The 15,735-nt window shown below is 39.3% G+C and overlaps 5 protein-coding genes across 7 annotated transcripts; 2 read left to right on the top strand and 3 right to left on the bottom strand.

Moving 5' to 3' along the window:
• Window positions 1–200: 200 nt before the first annotated feature.
• On the top strand, window positions 201–3,299 carry LOC104751619 (protein LAZ1 homolog 1). The gene is given in 9 exon segments (XM_087491528.1): window positions 201–388; window positions 655–1,023; window positions 1,164–1,220; window positions 1,336–1,444; window positions 1,555–1,739; window positions 1,824–1,912; window positions 2,037–2,347; window positions 2,350–2,622; window positions 2,709–3,299. Coding segments are annotated over 7 exon segments (1,077 nt in total). The 5' UTR covers window positions 201–388; window positions 655–804; the 3' UTR covers window positions 2,457–2,622; window positions 2,709–3,299.
• A 206-nt stretch (window positions 3,300–3,505) lies between these two features.
• LOC104751621 (uncharacterized) lies at window positions 3,506–6,906 on the top strand. Of its 2 annotated transcripts, XM_010473610.3 has the most exons (6): window positions 3,540–3,808; window positions 4,255–4,393; window positions 4,510–4,541; window positions 4,670–4,756; window positions 4,858–5,017; window positions 5,133–6,906. In XM_010473610.3, exons 1-5 carry the CDS (start codon window positions 3,566–3,568, stop codon window positions 4,993–4,995), a joined length of 639 nt encoding a protein of 212 aa, XP_010471912.2. In that variant the 5' UTR covers window positions 3,540–3,565; the 3' UTR covers window positions 4,996–5,017; window positions 5,133–6,906. The 2 variants fall into 2 exon arrangements, with proteins under 2 accessions (XP_019094159.2, XP_010471912.2); XM_019238614.2 differs by having other exon boundaries at window positions 3,506–3,808; window positions 4,858–6,906.
• LOC104751620 (putative acyl-activating enzyme 4) lies at window positions 4,984–6,717 on the bottom strand. Its single transcript, XM_010473609.3, has one exon. The coding sequence runs from the start codon at window positions 6,715–6,717 to the stop codon at window positions 5,080–5,082; it is 1,638 nt and encodes a 545-aa protein (XP_010471911.1). The 3' UTR covers window positions 4,984–5,079.
• Window positions 6,907–8,490: 1,584 nt separating the features above from the next.
• On the bottom strand, window positions 8,491–12,076 carry LOC104753886 (PHD finger protein EHD3). 2 transcript variants are annotated; one of them, XM_087490584.1, is made up of 5 exons: window positions 11,563–12,076; window positions 10,918–11,223; window positions 10,037–10,348; window positions 9,732–9,821; window positions 8,491–9,632 (listed from the first exon to the last, which is right to left on the bottom strand). In XM_087490584.1, the coding sequence occupies exons 2-5, from the start codon at window positions 11,170–11,172 to the stop codon at window positions 8,712–8,714; spliced, it is 1,578 nt and encodes a 525-aa protein (XP_087346710.1). In that variant the 5' UTR covers window positions 11,173–11,223; window positions 11,563–12,076; the 3' UTR covers window positions 8,491–8,711. The 2 variants fall into 2 exon arrangements, with proteins under 2 accessions (XP_087346710.1, XP_087346711.1); XM_087490585.1 differs by having other exon boundaries at window positions 8,491–9,623; window positions 11,563–11,935.
• On the bottom strand, window positions 12,066–15,251 carry LOC104753888 (putative methyltransferase PMT10). The gene is made up of 10 exons (XM_019237597.2): window positions 15,231–15,251; window positions 14,423–15,007; window positions 14,196–14,345; window positions 13,818–14,088; window positions 13,608–13,718; window positions 13,352–13,511; window positions 12,955–13,212; window positions 12,753–12,875; window positions 12,570–12,647; window positions 12,066–12,472 (listed from the first exon to the last, which is right to left on the bottom strand). The coding sequence occupies exons 1-10, from the start codon at window positions 15,249–15,251 to the stop codon at window positions 12,274–12,276; spliced, it is 1,956 nt and encodes a 651-aa protein (XP_019093142.2). The 3' UTR covers window positions 12,066–12,273.
• Window positions 15,252–15,735: the final 484 nt, after the last annotated feature.

Below are 15,735 nucleotides of genomic sequence, written 5' to 3' on the forward strand. Positions count from 1 at the left end.
TAATAATAATGTTTTTGTTATCAAAGTGATCAGATGTGAAATTAAATATATCAAATAAAAATACGACACGTCAGATAATTAAGAATAACACGTCAGCAGATTAAGGAGGGGTTGTCATCACAAACCGCCCAAAGGAAAAAAAGAAAAGTCTGAAGTTTTTTCCTTTTTAGGCTTTTCTTCTCTCTTCCACGCGGAAAAGCAGAAATTTTTAAGGGATAAAAAAAAAAAAATTGGGAACTTGAAAAAGATAAATCTCTTTTGGCTCTTCGATTTTTGTTTGGAATTTATTATTACCTTGATCGGAGCAAGTTTTAAAGAATCAAGAGGGTTTTGGTTTGGATAACGTAATTGGGATAATACTCTCCTCTGTTGAATCGTCTTTTACGGGGTTGGTGATTTAGGGTTTTGCGTATATCGTTTTCTTTGCTGTGTGATTTAGCTTTTGATTTTTTTTTGTTCTATCATTCATCTGTGCTGTGATTGTTTCGGGAGCTTTTTTTTTTTGGTAATCGTCTTTTGTGTGGTATACTATAATCATCTTAGCTTTTTCTTTGTTTAGTGGAAAAGATGAACCGGATGAGACCATTTGTGTTTTAAAGATTCAATTTTTAATCCGAACATAGTCTAATTGCTGCTTTGTTACTCGTAATGCAGGGTTTTTTTTTTTTTTTTTTTTATAATCAGAAGGGTCACCAGTCATCAGTGATTTTGATATCTATGAGCTGTGGAACAGTTGTTTGAGGGAAAGTATCCTCTTGCTTGATGTGAAGATTGTTTCTTGTTTTTTGTGTGGCTGTTTCTAAAATGGAGTGGAGTGGAATCCTCTGCTCGCTGCTTTTTATTTTTTCTTTTGGAGAGTCGTCAAGTAGATTCGGGATTATGTGGCAATCTACTAACATCGTTGTTGATTCTGGACAATACTTCACTTGGCCTATCTTGAGTGCCAGTGTTTTCGTTGTTATTGCCATCATCCTCCCCATGTATCTTATCTTTGAGCACTTGGCTTCTTATAATCAACCTGAGGTTTGTGTTCTCTTGCTCGTAATAATCATCTTTATGGCTCTTTGCTGATATAAGTTGGGACATTGTTGTAGTCGTTTCATCCATTAAATTTATCAACATCATCAGTTACTAAGCGTAAACCTCCCTCTTGTAATTCACAGGAACAGAAGTTTCTTATTGGACTTATTCTGATGGTTCCTGTTTATGCCGTGGAATCGGTAGGTTTGATATGTTACTATATACGTTTATCCTGTTTGTGTAGTGAAATTTTCATATAAGATTTTTGTATTCAGATATGTTTCTAATTCTGGTTTCTTTATATTGTCCGAGCAGTTTTTGTCTTTGGTGAATTCAGAAGCAGCTTTCAACTGCGAGGTGATTCGGGATTGTTATGAAGCCTTTGCACTCTATTGTTTCGAGAGATATTTGATAGCTTGCCTAGGTAATTCTAAAGGCTTACCGCACAGATGCTTATTAACTTGAAAATATCTTTGGCATCTGTTGGCATTTGGTTATTTCTCAATTAATTTATCATTTTCTCTATATCTGCAGATGGAGAGGAACGTACAATTGAATTCATGGAACAGCAGACAGTTATTACTCAGAGCACTCCTCTTCTGGAAGGCACATGTTCTTATGGAGTTGTGGAGCATCCCTTTCCAATGAACTGCTTCGTAAAAGATTGGAGTCTTGGTCCTCAGTTTTATCATGCTGTGAAAATTGGCATTGTTCAATATGTATGTGTTGTCATTAATTTACCTGGACTATGGCCTGTGATGTTTTTTTTGTGCTTCAAATGACAAGAAATGTTTCTGCTGCAGATGATACTGAAAATGATCTGTGCTCTTTTAGCAATGATCCTTGAAGCCTTTGGGGTTTATGGAGAAGGGAAGTTTGCATGGAATTATGGGTAGTCTCTTGTTTCCTCCCTTCTCTTTGTTGATATGTATTTGTTTTTTTTTGCTGTATCTTGATTTTTATATGGTCAGCGAGAAAATATCTGATTTTGTAATTAATGTTTGTCTTAATTGCAGATATCCATATTTGGCTGTAGTGCTCAATTTCAGTCAAACATGGGCATTATATTGCCTTGTACAGTTCTATAATGTCATCAAAGATAAGCTAGCACCCATTAAACCACTGGCCAAGTTTCTGACATTTAAGTCTATTGTATTCCTCACCTGGTGGCAAGGTATTATTGTTGCATTCCTCTTCTCTATGGGACTCTTCAAAGGGTCTTTGGCTAAGGAGCTGAAAACGCGAATACAAGACTACATCATCTGTATCGAAGTAAATTTCGTAAAACTAGTTGTTCCTTTTAAGTATCTACATTTAGATTGGTGTAAGTTATAAACTTAAAATGTAATGCTTTTATAGATGGGAATTGCTGCTGTGGTCCATCTCTATGTCTTCCCAGCAGCGCCTTACAAGCGTGGAGAAAGATGTGTTCGTAATGTAGCAGTCATGTCAGATTATGCCTCTTTAGATGTACCACCTGATCCAGAAGAGGTTAAAGATAGTGAAAGAACGACTAGAACTCGGTATGGTAGACATGAGATAGAGAAACGCTTGAATTTTCCACAAAGTGTTCGTGATGTTGTGCTTGGGAGCGGTGAAATCGTAAGCGGATTTCTTCTATAACGAATCTAATTCTTTATTTGCTTTAGTTGTTTGCTCTTGACCAAAATTTTCATTTCTTTGGCTAGATTGTGGATGACATGAGGTTCACGGTTTCTCACGTGGTGGAACCGGTTGAAAGAGGGATAGCGAAAATAAACAGAACGTTCCATCAGATATCTGAAAATGTGAAAAGATTTGAGCAGCAGAAGAAAACGACAAAGGATGATTCATATGTGATTCCACTGAATCCATGGACTAAAGAATTCTCAGAGGTTCACGAAAACCTTCACGATGGAGGGAGTGTCAGCGACAGTGGTCTAGGAAGCACAAAGCGGCATCACCAGTCTAGAGTTTCAGGATTGTGGACTCGAATGCGAAGGTAGAAAAAAAAACAAATGGTGGTGCAAAGCAACCAAAGCTGCAAGAACGCTGAAGATACCTCTATTTTTTTTGGGAAGTCTCATCTTCGTCAACACCATCTAACAAAAAGAAGTTGTAGATTTTATGAGATGATGCTCATCTGCTTGGATTACACACAGGTAAAACAACAGATGCTACTACTAACTAGTTTTCTCTACTCTTTTATACAACTTCATCGAGAAGTTAGATTTGTATCTCGCAATGACAGATTGTTACACATAAAAATAAAATAAAAAGTTTGTCACGGCTAATAAAAATCTTTGTGAAGCATCTTCTCATAACTATACTGTGTTTGTTCTCAATTTTGAACTCTTGAGCTCAAGTCTGAGCTCTTTTGGCTGGTTCGATTACCTTATCGGGCCCTTTTGTCTGGTTCAATTTACAAAAACGAGTTAAGATAGTAAATTGTTTTTTCCTTATCGGGCCTTGGAATATAAAGGCCCAAATTGGGACTGGGCCTAATGAGATCCTTAAAACTGTGTTCATCGAACGAAGAACAGAGAGCTAAAGGTTGTGTTGTAAGATGAAACTAACGTGGAACAAGAACCCTAAGAAACGGTCTCGCGTAGTCCTGTCGAACTTGGGGGATCTTCCTTTCGAGAAGGAGGAGGTTCCAGAGACCCAATCTCATCGCCAATTTCGCGAAGACGATTCTGAGCGTGGACAAACTGAGGATAAATTGGATTCAGGAAGTCATGGGAGCGACGATCTCGAAGCGAAGAATCTTGCAGAATCGTTTAGAGCTCAAGGAGACAAACTCGCTGAGGTAACTAACACCTAGCTGTATATGAAAGCTCTCGTTTTTAAAAAGCTACGAAATTTGAATACTTGTTTAGATTTGGCAAGTCCTATGCTTTGGTTTGTCTGCTTGATTGAGAGGCACTTCTGAAAAAGGTTTAGAATCAATTTGTTCTGATAGACATGCTTATTAAGGGCTGTATTAGCCAATGATTGTAATAAGTATTAAACCAAAGAAATATATATTGATATTCTCGTCGTAGATAAGTTTGAGTTGCATAGTAGCAGCAGACTTCCTTTGTTTTTTCACCCATCGTTCTCTTTCATGGTCTATGGAACCTCTGTTTTAACTGCTTCTGAAAAAGTAGTCATTTTTGAAATTTCCCTGTTTATGGTCTACCTTTGTTTATGGAACTACTTAGTTGAATTTTTTCTAGCTGATTCTGGTTTCTCATCGTGATCTTGCTATTGAAGGAAGGAAAATACCACGAGGCTCTAGGGAAATGGGAAGCTGCTCTTAATCTTGTTCCCGAAGATGCAGTCCTGCATGAACAGAAAGCACAAGCGTTACTTGAGCTTGGTGATGCATGGAAAGCAATCAAGGCTGCGACACGTAATGCCTGAAGCCTTTCTACTATATTGTTACTCTTCTTTATGTACAATTTAGAGTACGATTATTATTCCTCAAGAACCCTCTTAACAGTTCCTATGATTTTTCATTCATCACAGGAGCTACTGAGATAGATCCATCCTGGGCTGAGGTACTCATACAATGTGTCTTTATGAGTTTCTCTATAAGTTATTGCTTCAGCATAGAATATATGGATGTTGAAAGCTTTCTTATAGGAATCTGATTCCTTATTTCTATTGCTAAACTTTGTTTCTTTAGGCGTGGACTACTCTTGGAAGGGCACAACTAAATTTTGGTGAGCCGGACAGTGCTATCAGGAGTTTTGAAAGTGCATTATTGATCAATGTGAGTTGCACAAATTTTTTTTAATTAAGTTGTAATATTATCAAATCTTCAATATCTTTGGTCCCACAGAGATCTTAATTCGTGTTATTACCATTACACAGGCGGATTCCAGAGAGGCAAAAGACGATCTAAAAACTGCAAAACAACTAATAAAGAAGAGAGAACAGCTTCAGACATCGGGACAGGACACCGACACTAAACGTTTTGTGGTAGGCGACAAGAACATAGAGCCAAACTGACGAACCAGTGACTTGTACTGAGGTATGGAGAAGTACATCGTAGAGTACAATATAATAATAACAACAAAGCAAGATCGTTCTTCATCAAGGCAAGGACTTAGCCATTTGTCTAAGAAGAAACTTTTGAATCTTTCCAGTCGAAGTCTTTGGAAGCTCTTCCAGGAAAACAACATTCCTTGGCACCATATACTTTGGCAGCTTGGTTTTACAAAACTCCCTTATCTCTCTCTCAGTCACAGACCCGTCATGATACTTCAAGCTTACAAACGCACATGGAGTCTCTCCCCACATCTTGTCTGGCTTAGCCACCAGGGCTGCTTCTTTAATCGCGGGGTTTGTGTACAGAACTGCCTCGACTTCCGTGCTGCTGATGTTCTCTCCTCCGCATATGACCACATCTTTTGATCTGTCTTTGACTTCCAAGTAACCGTCTGGGTGCATTACACCAATGTCTCCGGTGTAGAACCATCCGTCTTCTCTCATGTTCGCCGCTGTGCCTTCTGGGTCTTTGTAATAGCCCAGCATGACCGAACCACCTCTGAAGACTATCTCTCCCACGGTTACTCCATCATGCTTCACGCTTTTTCCGGTTAACGGGTCTCTAACGTCGGCTTCCGCAAATACCACAGTTCTAATTCCTTGTCTTGATTTCAGTTTTGCTCTCTCGTATGGTTCTAGACGATCCCACTCAGGCTTCCAAGCGCATGAGACAACCAGACCGCCAGTTTCTGTCATCCCGTAACCGTGACCCACGTCAAAACCGAGAGCCTCAGCCTTGGAGATGACTGTAGCTGGTGGTGGAGCTCCAGCAGTCATAACCTTAACCGGGCTCTTAAGCGGTTTCTGGGATGAGTAATTAGTCAACATGTTGAGAACCATCGGCGCAGCGCACATGTGGGTCACTTGATGCTTGTCGATCAAGTTGAATATAGTTGGCGCGTCGACTCTTGTGAGACAGATGTTTTTGGCCCCTACAGCTGCTGTAGCCCACGTGTAGCTCCACCCATTGGCGTGAAACATTGGTAAGGTCCACAGGTATACTGGACGGTTAGGCAAAGACCAGTCTAGCATAGAGTTAATAGTGCTCATGAAAACTGACCTGTGGCTATGCACCACTCCCTTAGGAGACGACGTAGTTCCTGAGGTGTAGTTAAGTACCATTGGTACCCACTCGCTTTGAGGACGTACCCACTTGAACCTCGGGTCTCCTCTCCCCATAAGCCCTTCGTATGTGTCGAGATAATCCACGTCAACAGATGAAGATGATGGCATGTCATAACCGTCGTTTAGGATGACGAGGCGAGGTCTCTTATTCTTGGGCAAGAGTGAGACAGCTTCGAGGACTAAAGAGCTCGAGTGATGGTCAACAAACACGAGCTTGGATTCGCTGTGATGGAGAATGACGGAAAGTGCGTGAGCGTCTAAGCGCGGGTTGATGTTGTTGAGGACTGCGCCTGACATTGGAACAGCAAACTGAAGCTCGTAGACAGAAGGGACGTTGGGGCCAATAACAGAGACGACTTGGCCACGGTTGATTCCTAGGGAGGAGGAAGAGAGAGTGGAAGCAACGCGGAGACATCGTGAGTGAGTTTCAGACCAAGTATGGACGGTGGTTGTGTGGAGGAGGGAAGGCGAGTCGCCGTAGACCGTGGCGGCTCGTTCTAAGAAGCCGAGAACAGTGAGAGGAGTTGAGTTTGAAGGATGTGGGAGTAATAGTTCCATGGTTGAAACGTACAAATCTTAACTCTTAACTATATGAGTGAATGTGTGTTTGTCTCTACGGCATTGGTGAAATATATATACAGTACATGTTTTCTCGGATTTGGTTAGGTAAAACAGAAATCATTATCTTGTAGTATTTTATTTTGAGCTTAGCTAATAGCATAATACAAATATTATACTTGCTTTCTAGAAGTGGCTTTATGACTATTTTCTAGTGGTAGACTGTGTTATTGATTGAGTATAAAATCATCGGTTTAGGGTTTAGGGCTTCATTGACGAAATAAACCATGATTAAAATAATATAGTTACATTTTCTTGTCAAATCTCTCTGCCTAACATGATTATTGGCTTCCATTTACGTATTTTAGATATAAAATCAATCAAACTAGAATAAGATGGAAATATAAGTAAAAATATAATTAATTTTAATTAACAGTTTCTAAATTGTTTGAACCAAACTTGATTACGTCCATAAATCATAATACATCATGTGAGACTGTGAGTATATATATTTAGTACCTCTATAATTCGTAATGAAGTTCTTTGGTCTAGTAGCATTAGTTCAAACAATAGTAACGTTATAATTTTGTTTTTTGAAAGAAAACTTGGATTCGAATTTACCCTCTTTCAAAAGAAAAGAAAAAAAAAATCCTTTGATTGAAATTTTATACCATAGCCCCCCAAAAAAGAAGATTATGTTACATACTCAAAGTTAAAACCTTTAAATGAGCAAAATTCGTATAGGACGTTTGATTTAAGCTAATCAAGTACTTACTTATACGTTATTGCTACGGCATGCCAAGAAAACTACATTTATAGCTATTTAGACTCGAGTTTCAACACTATAATGTTATAAAAAAAGAGAGAAAAAGAAAGAATTTTTTTTGTATATACTTTCTCCAGTGACGACCATTGTATTCAAATGATACTCTAATGATTGATTGTCTTTATTCCAAAATGTACATTTGCCAGATGGTGAGGCCATATTTAATTTCGAGGAAGTATTTTATTCAATGCTACACCTAATGTATTATACACATAACACATTCACAATCACACACACACATACATATCTACTGTATATACGAAACGCAAAAAAAATGAAACTAAATTAGACGTTATAATTCATAGTATTCTTGAGTAGAAGACTAGTGCATGTTAAAGTTAGTTCATCCCTCCATGATTCGAATTAAGGGCATGATATGTGAACTGTCTCTCTCCAAAAGGTTTTATGTATTCAAATGATTGAAATTTGACTGGAAATTTTTTGTATTGGATGTTCAATCAAATCAAATCATGTTTTCAGTTACGTTTTAGTTCAGCTCTCTAATTCTTCATGTTTATATGTATAAACAACCAGTGTAAACTCGATTTCCATTGATATTTCAAATAAATATACTTCAATATCCAAAACCATTTTTAAACTTATTTCTATTCTTTCTTTCAGAAATAGTGCAGCAACATGCACCTTTTGTCGAATCAATTTTATCTTTTGTTATTGGCATGCTCTACTTGGAGTCCATATTAAACATTGAAATATTCAACCCTCAGTGTCTAAGGACTAAGTTGTGCTTCTTCAAATTAATGTTTATTTTTAGCTATTTCTCAAGTACTGTATTCCAAATCAAGATTAAAAAGGCTATGTAGCACGTACACATTTAAACAGCATCATGCACTAAAAACAAGAACTGATTTGGATTTATACGATAAAGAATCATCTCTCTGGCCAAGAATCACAGTTCATTGTAAAGTTGATTAGAAGCAAAATCAGCAGATCACAATGCACTGTTGATTAATAGATTTCAATCTAAGAAGTTATCAACAGAATTATGTCTTGCTTTTTCAAAAGTTAGCAAAATCTGTAAATTTCCAAATGAGCACAACTTTGTAGACAAAAATCAATATTAAGGTTTTGATAGTTAGGAAGATGAACAAATTGAAAAATCTTGTGGGACAAGAAGCTGTATTGCTTGTCTGTTCTCTAATCCAATCCTTCATTTGATGGATTGAAATGTCATCTGTTCTTCATCTTTCAGTGTGTCAGCTGCGTTTAGAAGCATGTCCATTCCTCCTACGCTTTTATCCAATTCGCCATTGCTTTTACTTCGCAGTTTGCTCCCGACATTCCTGGTTTTTCTTCCTTTCTGTTTCTGCCGTGTCTCCATCTTCTTCTCAAAAGTCTTTCGTGCTTTGCGAACTTTAAGAATCGCAGCTTTACATGTTGTGCAAAACCATTCTCCATTTGGAACCGATTCACATGGAGGTTTCATGCAATAAATGTGATATGCATCATCACACCCATCACACAAGACGATTTTATCATCATCCTTGTCAGTTAGGCAATTTCTGCATAAGCACGACGAGCAATACCAACGAACACCATGTAGTTTTATTTGCCTTGAGGTCAAGCACCTGATGTGGTAATACTTGTGTGGGCAAAAAGGGTGATCACATGTTATGTACTTTCCGCCACTCTCCACTTTTGTTCCACAGGTCCTACAGAGTTTAGAATCTATGTTCATCTCTACGTGGTGAACCCCATGATTCATGTTACAGCTTGAAGTCTCTTCAGATTCATCCGAATCTTCTTTGCAGTCTGTACTCATATCAACACATCTGTTGTCCGTCTTCATCATCCCTTGGGTTTTCATCTTTTCACACACTACACAATTCTCGTGAGGTGATCCGAATCCCTTAGATGCGCAGTTTAAACAATACCAACTGTGTGTCGGCATCCCCTTTCCACCAGGATGTGCACATGAGACGTGGTACATATCTTCACAATGATCGCATGCTAAACAATCTCTTGGCGCTGCCTTCTCTCCACATAGCTTGCAAATGTCATAAAGACTGTCATTTCTGATGTTCTCTGCATTGGGATGAGGCTTCGATTCTGCAGTGTAGAACTGCTTCAACTTCCAGATTTTTGGAAAAAAAAAGGATATTAGGGGATGTATGGAAAAAGTTCTAATAAGATAGCACATTGAACAAGATCATTTATGCTTGACCCTCACCTGTTCGTTATAGGAGGTTCTTGAAAGCTCCAAAACACTATTAGCAAGAACAGCCATATCATTACCAACATCCTGTATTTTTTGCCAGACCTGAAACCAGTAGTTAGTTTTAGTTCTATGTCTACATCCAGTCTAAAGCATAGTATGTTCGGGAAAACACAATCACGTTTCATCAAGTAGTTTGAGTTCAGCTTTTGAATCATGACATCAGACAATACTTTTGACAATGAGAAAGGGGAATAAAGACATGATAATCTGTTATTATGCATAGTTATCTTAGGCTAAGCATAGATCCCATTAATTACCTCTTGGAGATCCGTCAAAAAGAGCACGGGTGAACTTTCATAAACACCTTCTTTCATCCTGGTGTCTATCAGAGTTCTGCTTATAAGGTCTTCAATCTTGACACCTTGAAGATTTTCGGAAAGCAACTTACTTAGGGAAGCAAACTCCTTTGAAGCTAAAACATGAGACAGAACATGCTGGCAACCGGCTGTCGCAGTCTCATACTTGGATTCACTTGATGGTTTATCTGGATTAGAAAGCTTTGGGAGTTCACCAGTAAGATGAGTTCCAGTGCTGAACCTTTGATTATATAATTCACAAGAGATAGACTCCTGTGTCGAAAACAAGAAAGAGCTAACATGGTTTAGGATCATATCCTTCAAAGTGAATCAGGGGCTTCAGCAGTTTATCACACACATAGTATAAGGCAATTTTAAGAATGAATGCACAATGCAGAATACACTCCTCAGTTTTTTTCTTAAGTAAAGTGTAAACAGCCAGGAAAAATGAAGTTTTCTACTATTTGCAAAGCATTTCTCGAGACCTAGCTATCACAAAATAGATACCAATGTAGCCAGAAAAACAAAGTCAGATAATCGCAAATTTACTTGAATGGCCATACAAATATAAATAGGAATGACCCTTGTCTTTAGCTCCCTCAACAATATTCAGTATTGAAGCACCTACTTAACTGATACAGATCCTAAAATATATTGCTTTGCCAAGGCTCCTATTATATAATACAACTGAAAGATTTAAACCAAATTCACAGAACATATAACAAATGAGGTATGAGAAAGTCGCAAGATGTTAGCAACTACTTACTACATATACTCCAGCAACTTAAAATCAATCACAACGAAGATGTATCAAAACAGAAAAAGGTCATGAAAAGAAGTACCCGGCTTCCTGAGTGACTAACACCTTCCATATCGTTTTCGGAACACTTATTCCCAGAATCAGACCTCCCAAGTTTTCTCCGCTTATAAGTTTGTATCTTCTTGCTATCTCTGGAACTTGCATTGGCAGAATTAGCCATATCACCACCACCTCCTGCACTCCAATTATTCAACGCTTCACTTTCCACCAAACAATTTCGCTGATTCTTCTTCTCTATAAATTCACCATTGCTTGTTGTCGCCTCCTCCATGAACATCTTATTTTTGATCCTCAAGACTCTGGATCTCTAGGGTTTCATCCTTCCATCCTACAATTACATAACCCACAAAAGAAAAATCTCATATTGAAAATGTTGTTCATTGGTAAACAAACTAATCAAAATGCCTTAGATTTTTCACCAAATAAATCATCTAGGAACAAGAATAACATGTCATTCTCAATTCTTTACCAAACAAAAAAGCCATGAAATTGAAGGCATCTCTCTAAGTAGCATAATATTCCCAGAAAAAAAACAACGAATTTCAAGAACACAGAACCAAACTTACGATGGAGCTTTATCTAATCGCTAAACGACGGAACAAAGCTAAACCCCAAAATCAGAAGCTCTAACGAAAACGACAATAGGAAGTAAAAAAAAAAACCGTACCAGAATGAAGAAATTTGCGTCGCGAAACGACGAAGAAGAGCAAACCCTAGAAATTAGGGGTAGATTTATCGGTCTAGGAGATTCAAACTCGCCGCCGGTGGTTCTGCATATCCCGGGGAGGGGGCTTCTCTTATCTTTGAATCATTATTTAAAAAAAAAAAAAACCTCCGCGTCCCAGACCCAGATTGATTCTCCTTAACCGGTATTTACATTTTTCAACTTGGATCTGACACCGGTCAAAACCGGTAACCAGTGGCGTGAAACCGACACGTGGAAGTAACAAACCCGCGCCCAAGGACTCACGGTAACGGAGTCCACAGTAACACTGTAACAGTAACAGATCCGTGGTGTGTGTGTGTGTGCCCGCGCTTTTACCTTACTATTATTCCCTGCGGCTTTAATAAAGATCGATCAAGTAGTCTATCAACCGTCGGATTAGCAATCCAACGGTTATAACTGAAAGACACCAACACATATGCTTCAAGACACTTCTCTTCTCTCTGTTTCTTTGTCTGAGGAAATGAATCTTTTTTCTTTCTTAAGTGTTAAAATGGCTCAAGTGTATTAATCACTCTTCAATCTATCAACAAACAAATAAACAACATACAATTTATCAATTTATCACTTCAGGACTGTCGCTTTGAGCAGACTTATCATCACATTCGATTTCTTATCTTTTTTTTTTCTTTTTCTTTTTTTTCTTATCTTTTCTCACATCCGTTTATCGCAGATGAGAATCCTAACGCTTGCATGGGGTCCTTCCCCGGTATCATGAACACCAGCTGTCCAACCGATGGCTTTAGCCACTTGTTGAAGTTGATCCATCAAAGACAGTGAATCCCTTATGTATACCCGTCCTTCCGGTCTTAGCATCCGATCCATTTCCAACATAATGTTTGTAATGTTGCACCTATGTATGATCCACAAGAAACCCAATTACATTAACCCTGACCTTTATATCTAATAAATTCAGCACAACAGAATATACAAAGCGTAGTTCTTTTTACCTCTTCTTCTCAACAGAGAAAAGAAATGCAGCATGTATCAGGTCATAGGTTCTTGGGTACGTGTCAAATGGCTCACACCTAGAGAAAACAAATGCACAAAGCTTTAGATGTTATCTTGTGTTAAGTTATGTGGGATTAGAAGCAAAAGAGCAGATGGTTATATATATATCGATTAATTTTTACCAGTCATGCATAGTCCCAACAAGCCCACGGTCATAAATAACAGGCAAGGTGTTGAATCCACTAACAGGAACAACGTTCATTACCCAACAGTCAAGTCCAAGATCGTTTAATGCTGCCGCAAACCTACAAAAAATCAAGAAATACTAGATCAGACAAACTTGGAGATGACAGAAACAGAGAAGGTGTGATTGATGGTTATTACCCTCCAAAACCAGCTTTCATGTCCAGAACATTCCTCAGCTTGAACTCTTTCCATCGGAAAACCCGCACATAACTCTCTACTACCTCTAACCAAAATCTAGACTCTGCCTTCATAATTTCCTTTCGGGATATATAGGCATCCATTTGAATGCTCTGTAGCCTCTCTGGCGGATCATGAAGACGTGCAGGCCATGTGGAGACATTAGCCCCATAACCATTATCAGGTAACCGGGTGATGCATGGTTTCATATTCACATACCTGGAACAGGAAACCATAACCACAAAGTTAGAGATTTTATGAAGGTTTCAATAGATAAGCTGAGAATTTGGTGGTTCTATCACAGTTGTCTATGCAAGAAAGCTAGGAAAAAAAAAGACTTTAAGATGCATATCTGTACCAAACATCGTCAGGATCATCATCAGGTCGGCACAAAGGAGGCTTTGTTCCAGCTTCACGATTGACATAGCAGCTGTTGTTTAGAGGCTTCCTCCACACAGCGATATATCCCTTTTTCTTGATAAGCTCCCAACAGATTCGGTTGGTAAGGCCTAACATTTCTGAAAAATAAAAAACGAAGAGCAGAAGCAACACCCAGTTTTAGTTATAAACTCCGTAGCAGAGAAATTACTATGTCGAATAATATATAGATAGACCTTTCCACTGCTCTTGCAAGTTATCCTCATGTTTGTAAACGGGTTGTGCAGCCCAAACAAAGTACCCTCCTGCTCTAAGCATTCTATTAACTTCAAGAAGAAGTATCCCATCTTTGTAACTCAAACAAATAAAAAAGCTTTCGTCAGTTTCCATGGTAAATTCCAAACAACAACATTAAAGGAGAAGCGAAAACCGAGTAATAATCTAACCATCACGGGTCCAATTAATTCTGCATCTGGAACAATGAATCATCTCAAAAGATTGGCTTGGATACAACAATCTCCGTGTGGCAAAGACAGCAACCATTGCAGGGACACCACGCTCCAATGCAAACTGTATCTGATTCTCATGGACATCTTTTGGTGCTACAGACAAGGTTGTAGTGTTACGCTGCATCAAAAACGCACCAAAGCTCGCCACACCACAGCCAATATCCAAGGCAACACGAGTGCGTATTCCAAACGTAATACCAGGAATCATCTGCAAATTTCAATCTAAAAGAATATAAGATCAACACAAAAAAAAAAAAAAAAAACAGACTGAGCCAAATAACCAAAAAAAGAAAAAAAAAACATCAAAAAACAAACCTGGGAGATCTGGTCTAAATACTGATCAGCTCCATGGATGAATTGAGTTCCACCACCAGGGAAAACAAACTTGTCTTTCTCTCTTCGAATCCAGTTTTGACCTCCTTTATCTTCCACTAAGCGTGTATGAGGCACATTATTGAACCATATCTGCAAAGCACAACAAAATGCATCAGTAAGTCAGTTAGTGAAATCAACAAGTAACAAGAAATCACACAACTTTTCACCTTGTCTCTGCTTTGTGGCCATGGGATTGGTTTCTTATAACCATTTGGAGGAGGAATCAAGCAACCGAGGCTCAGTTTAGGACAATGTCTCTCGTAATTCTCTCCTCGATCGCTACTGTTCAATCTCTTGATCTCTTCTTCGTTGTCTAAACAAGGAATGTGATCCGTCTTCGTCTTCTCACAAAAACTGAATTTCTCAATCCGGAATCCGACTTCTGAATCATTATCTACCGACGTTTCTTTATCCCTGGCCGATGAATTCCCGGTGGCGGATTTAAGCTCGTCGACGGAATCGGGATCGAATCCGCCGATCTCGAAGGAATCAGACATGGCGCCATTCTCGTCGACGATTCCAGTTCGCACCACTGTCGGTGGGAGCGGAGGAGGCGAAATCTTGAGACGCGGACGCTGTGGAGGAGGAGACGGTAGTGGTGGTGGTGCTGCTGCTGTTTCCGTATCGGAGGTTTGAATAGCTTCGGTGGTGACTGATAGGTTGCGGATTCCTCTGGCTATAATGAAGAAGAAGATGAGGACCAGGGGACGGAGAGCTAGGCAATGGGAAAAGAAGAAGATGAATGAAAGTGGCTGAATAAGAGTGTGGGAAAGACCAGTTTTGAATAAGAGTGTTTCAAGTTAATACTCTGTCGTTTTAAGTTGTGTTGTGTATTTAAGGAAACTTGGAACAGTAGTGTTTCTTATTTTAGGAATGAAATATTAATCTCTAAATCTTGTCTCCTTCTATCCTTCTTGCCTCCTATCTTATCTCTTCTATTCTCCTTCCTTTCTTATTCTATTTCAAATCAGTGACCGTTAAGTCTCGACTTAACATTTGGTGCTTTCGTTGAGAGCTATGGCTTCCACACCGGATCCACGACAAGGCACTTCGGAACTCGAGTCACACGTGGTGGCTGAGACACCACAAACAACAGAATCGGCTGACCAACGAGAAGCTCGACGGGACAGAGAGATGACGGCGTTGTGGGAAATGGTCCAAAGTTTGAACGCTCATGTCCAAGCTCTGACGCTTACTCGCAGCAACACTCCACCGGGGTTCACGACTCCGACGACCGGGGCTCTTCCTCAAACCCCAGCTGCGGCTTCTGGGAGCGGAGAGCAAAGTCGATCTGAGAGGGTTTTGCCTTTAGCTAACCCTAGAGCGACAGAAGGGATGATAACAGCTCCGACGGTGATTCCGCGTCTCGCTAATCCACCGCATCGAGTAGAGATTCCGACCGAGGGTTTGTTACCAACTCCTACGGCGGTTCAGAGACTTGAGTATCAACAAAACAGGGGAGGTATGCCTCGAAAACGAG

The sequence above is a fragment of the Camelina sativa genome, chromosome 16 (assembly GCF_030686135.1).
Source record: "Camelina sativa cultivar CO46 ecotype springtype chromosome 16, ASM3068613v1".
Lineage (NCBI taxonomy): Eukaryota > Viridiplantae > Streptophyta > Magnoliopsida > Brassicales > Brassicaceae > Camelina > Camelina sativa.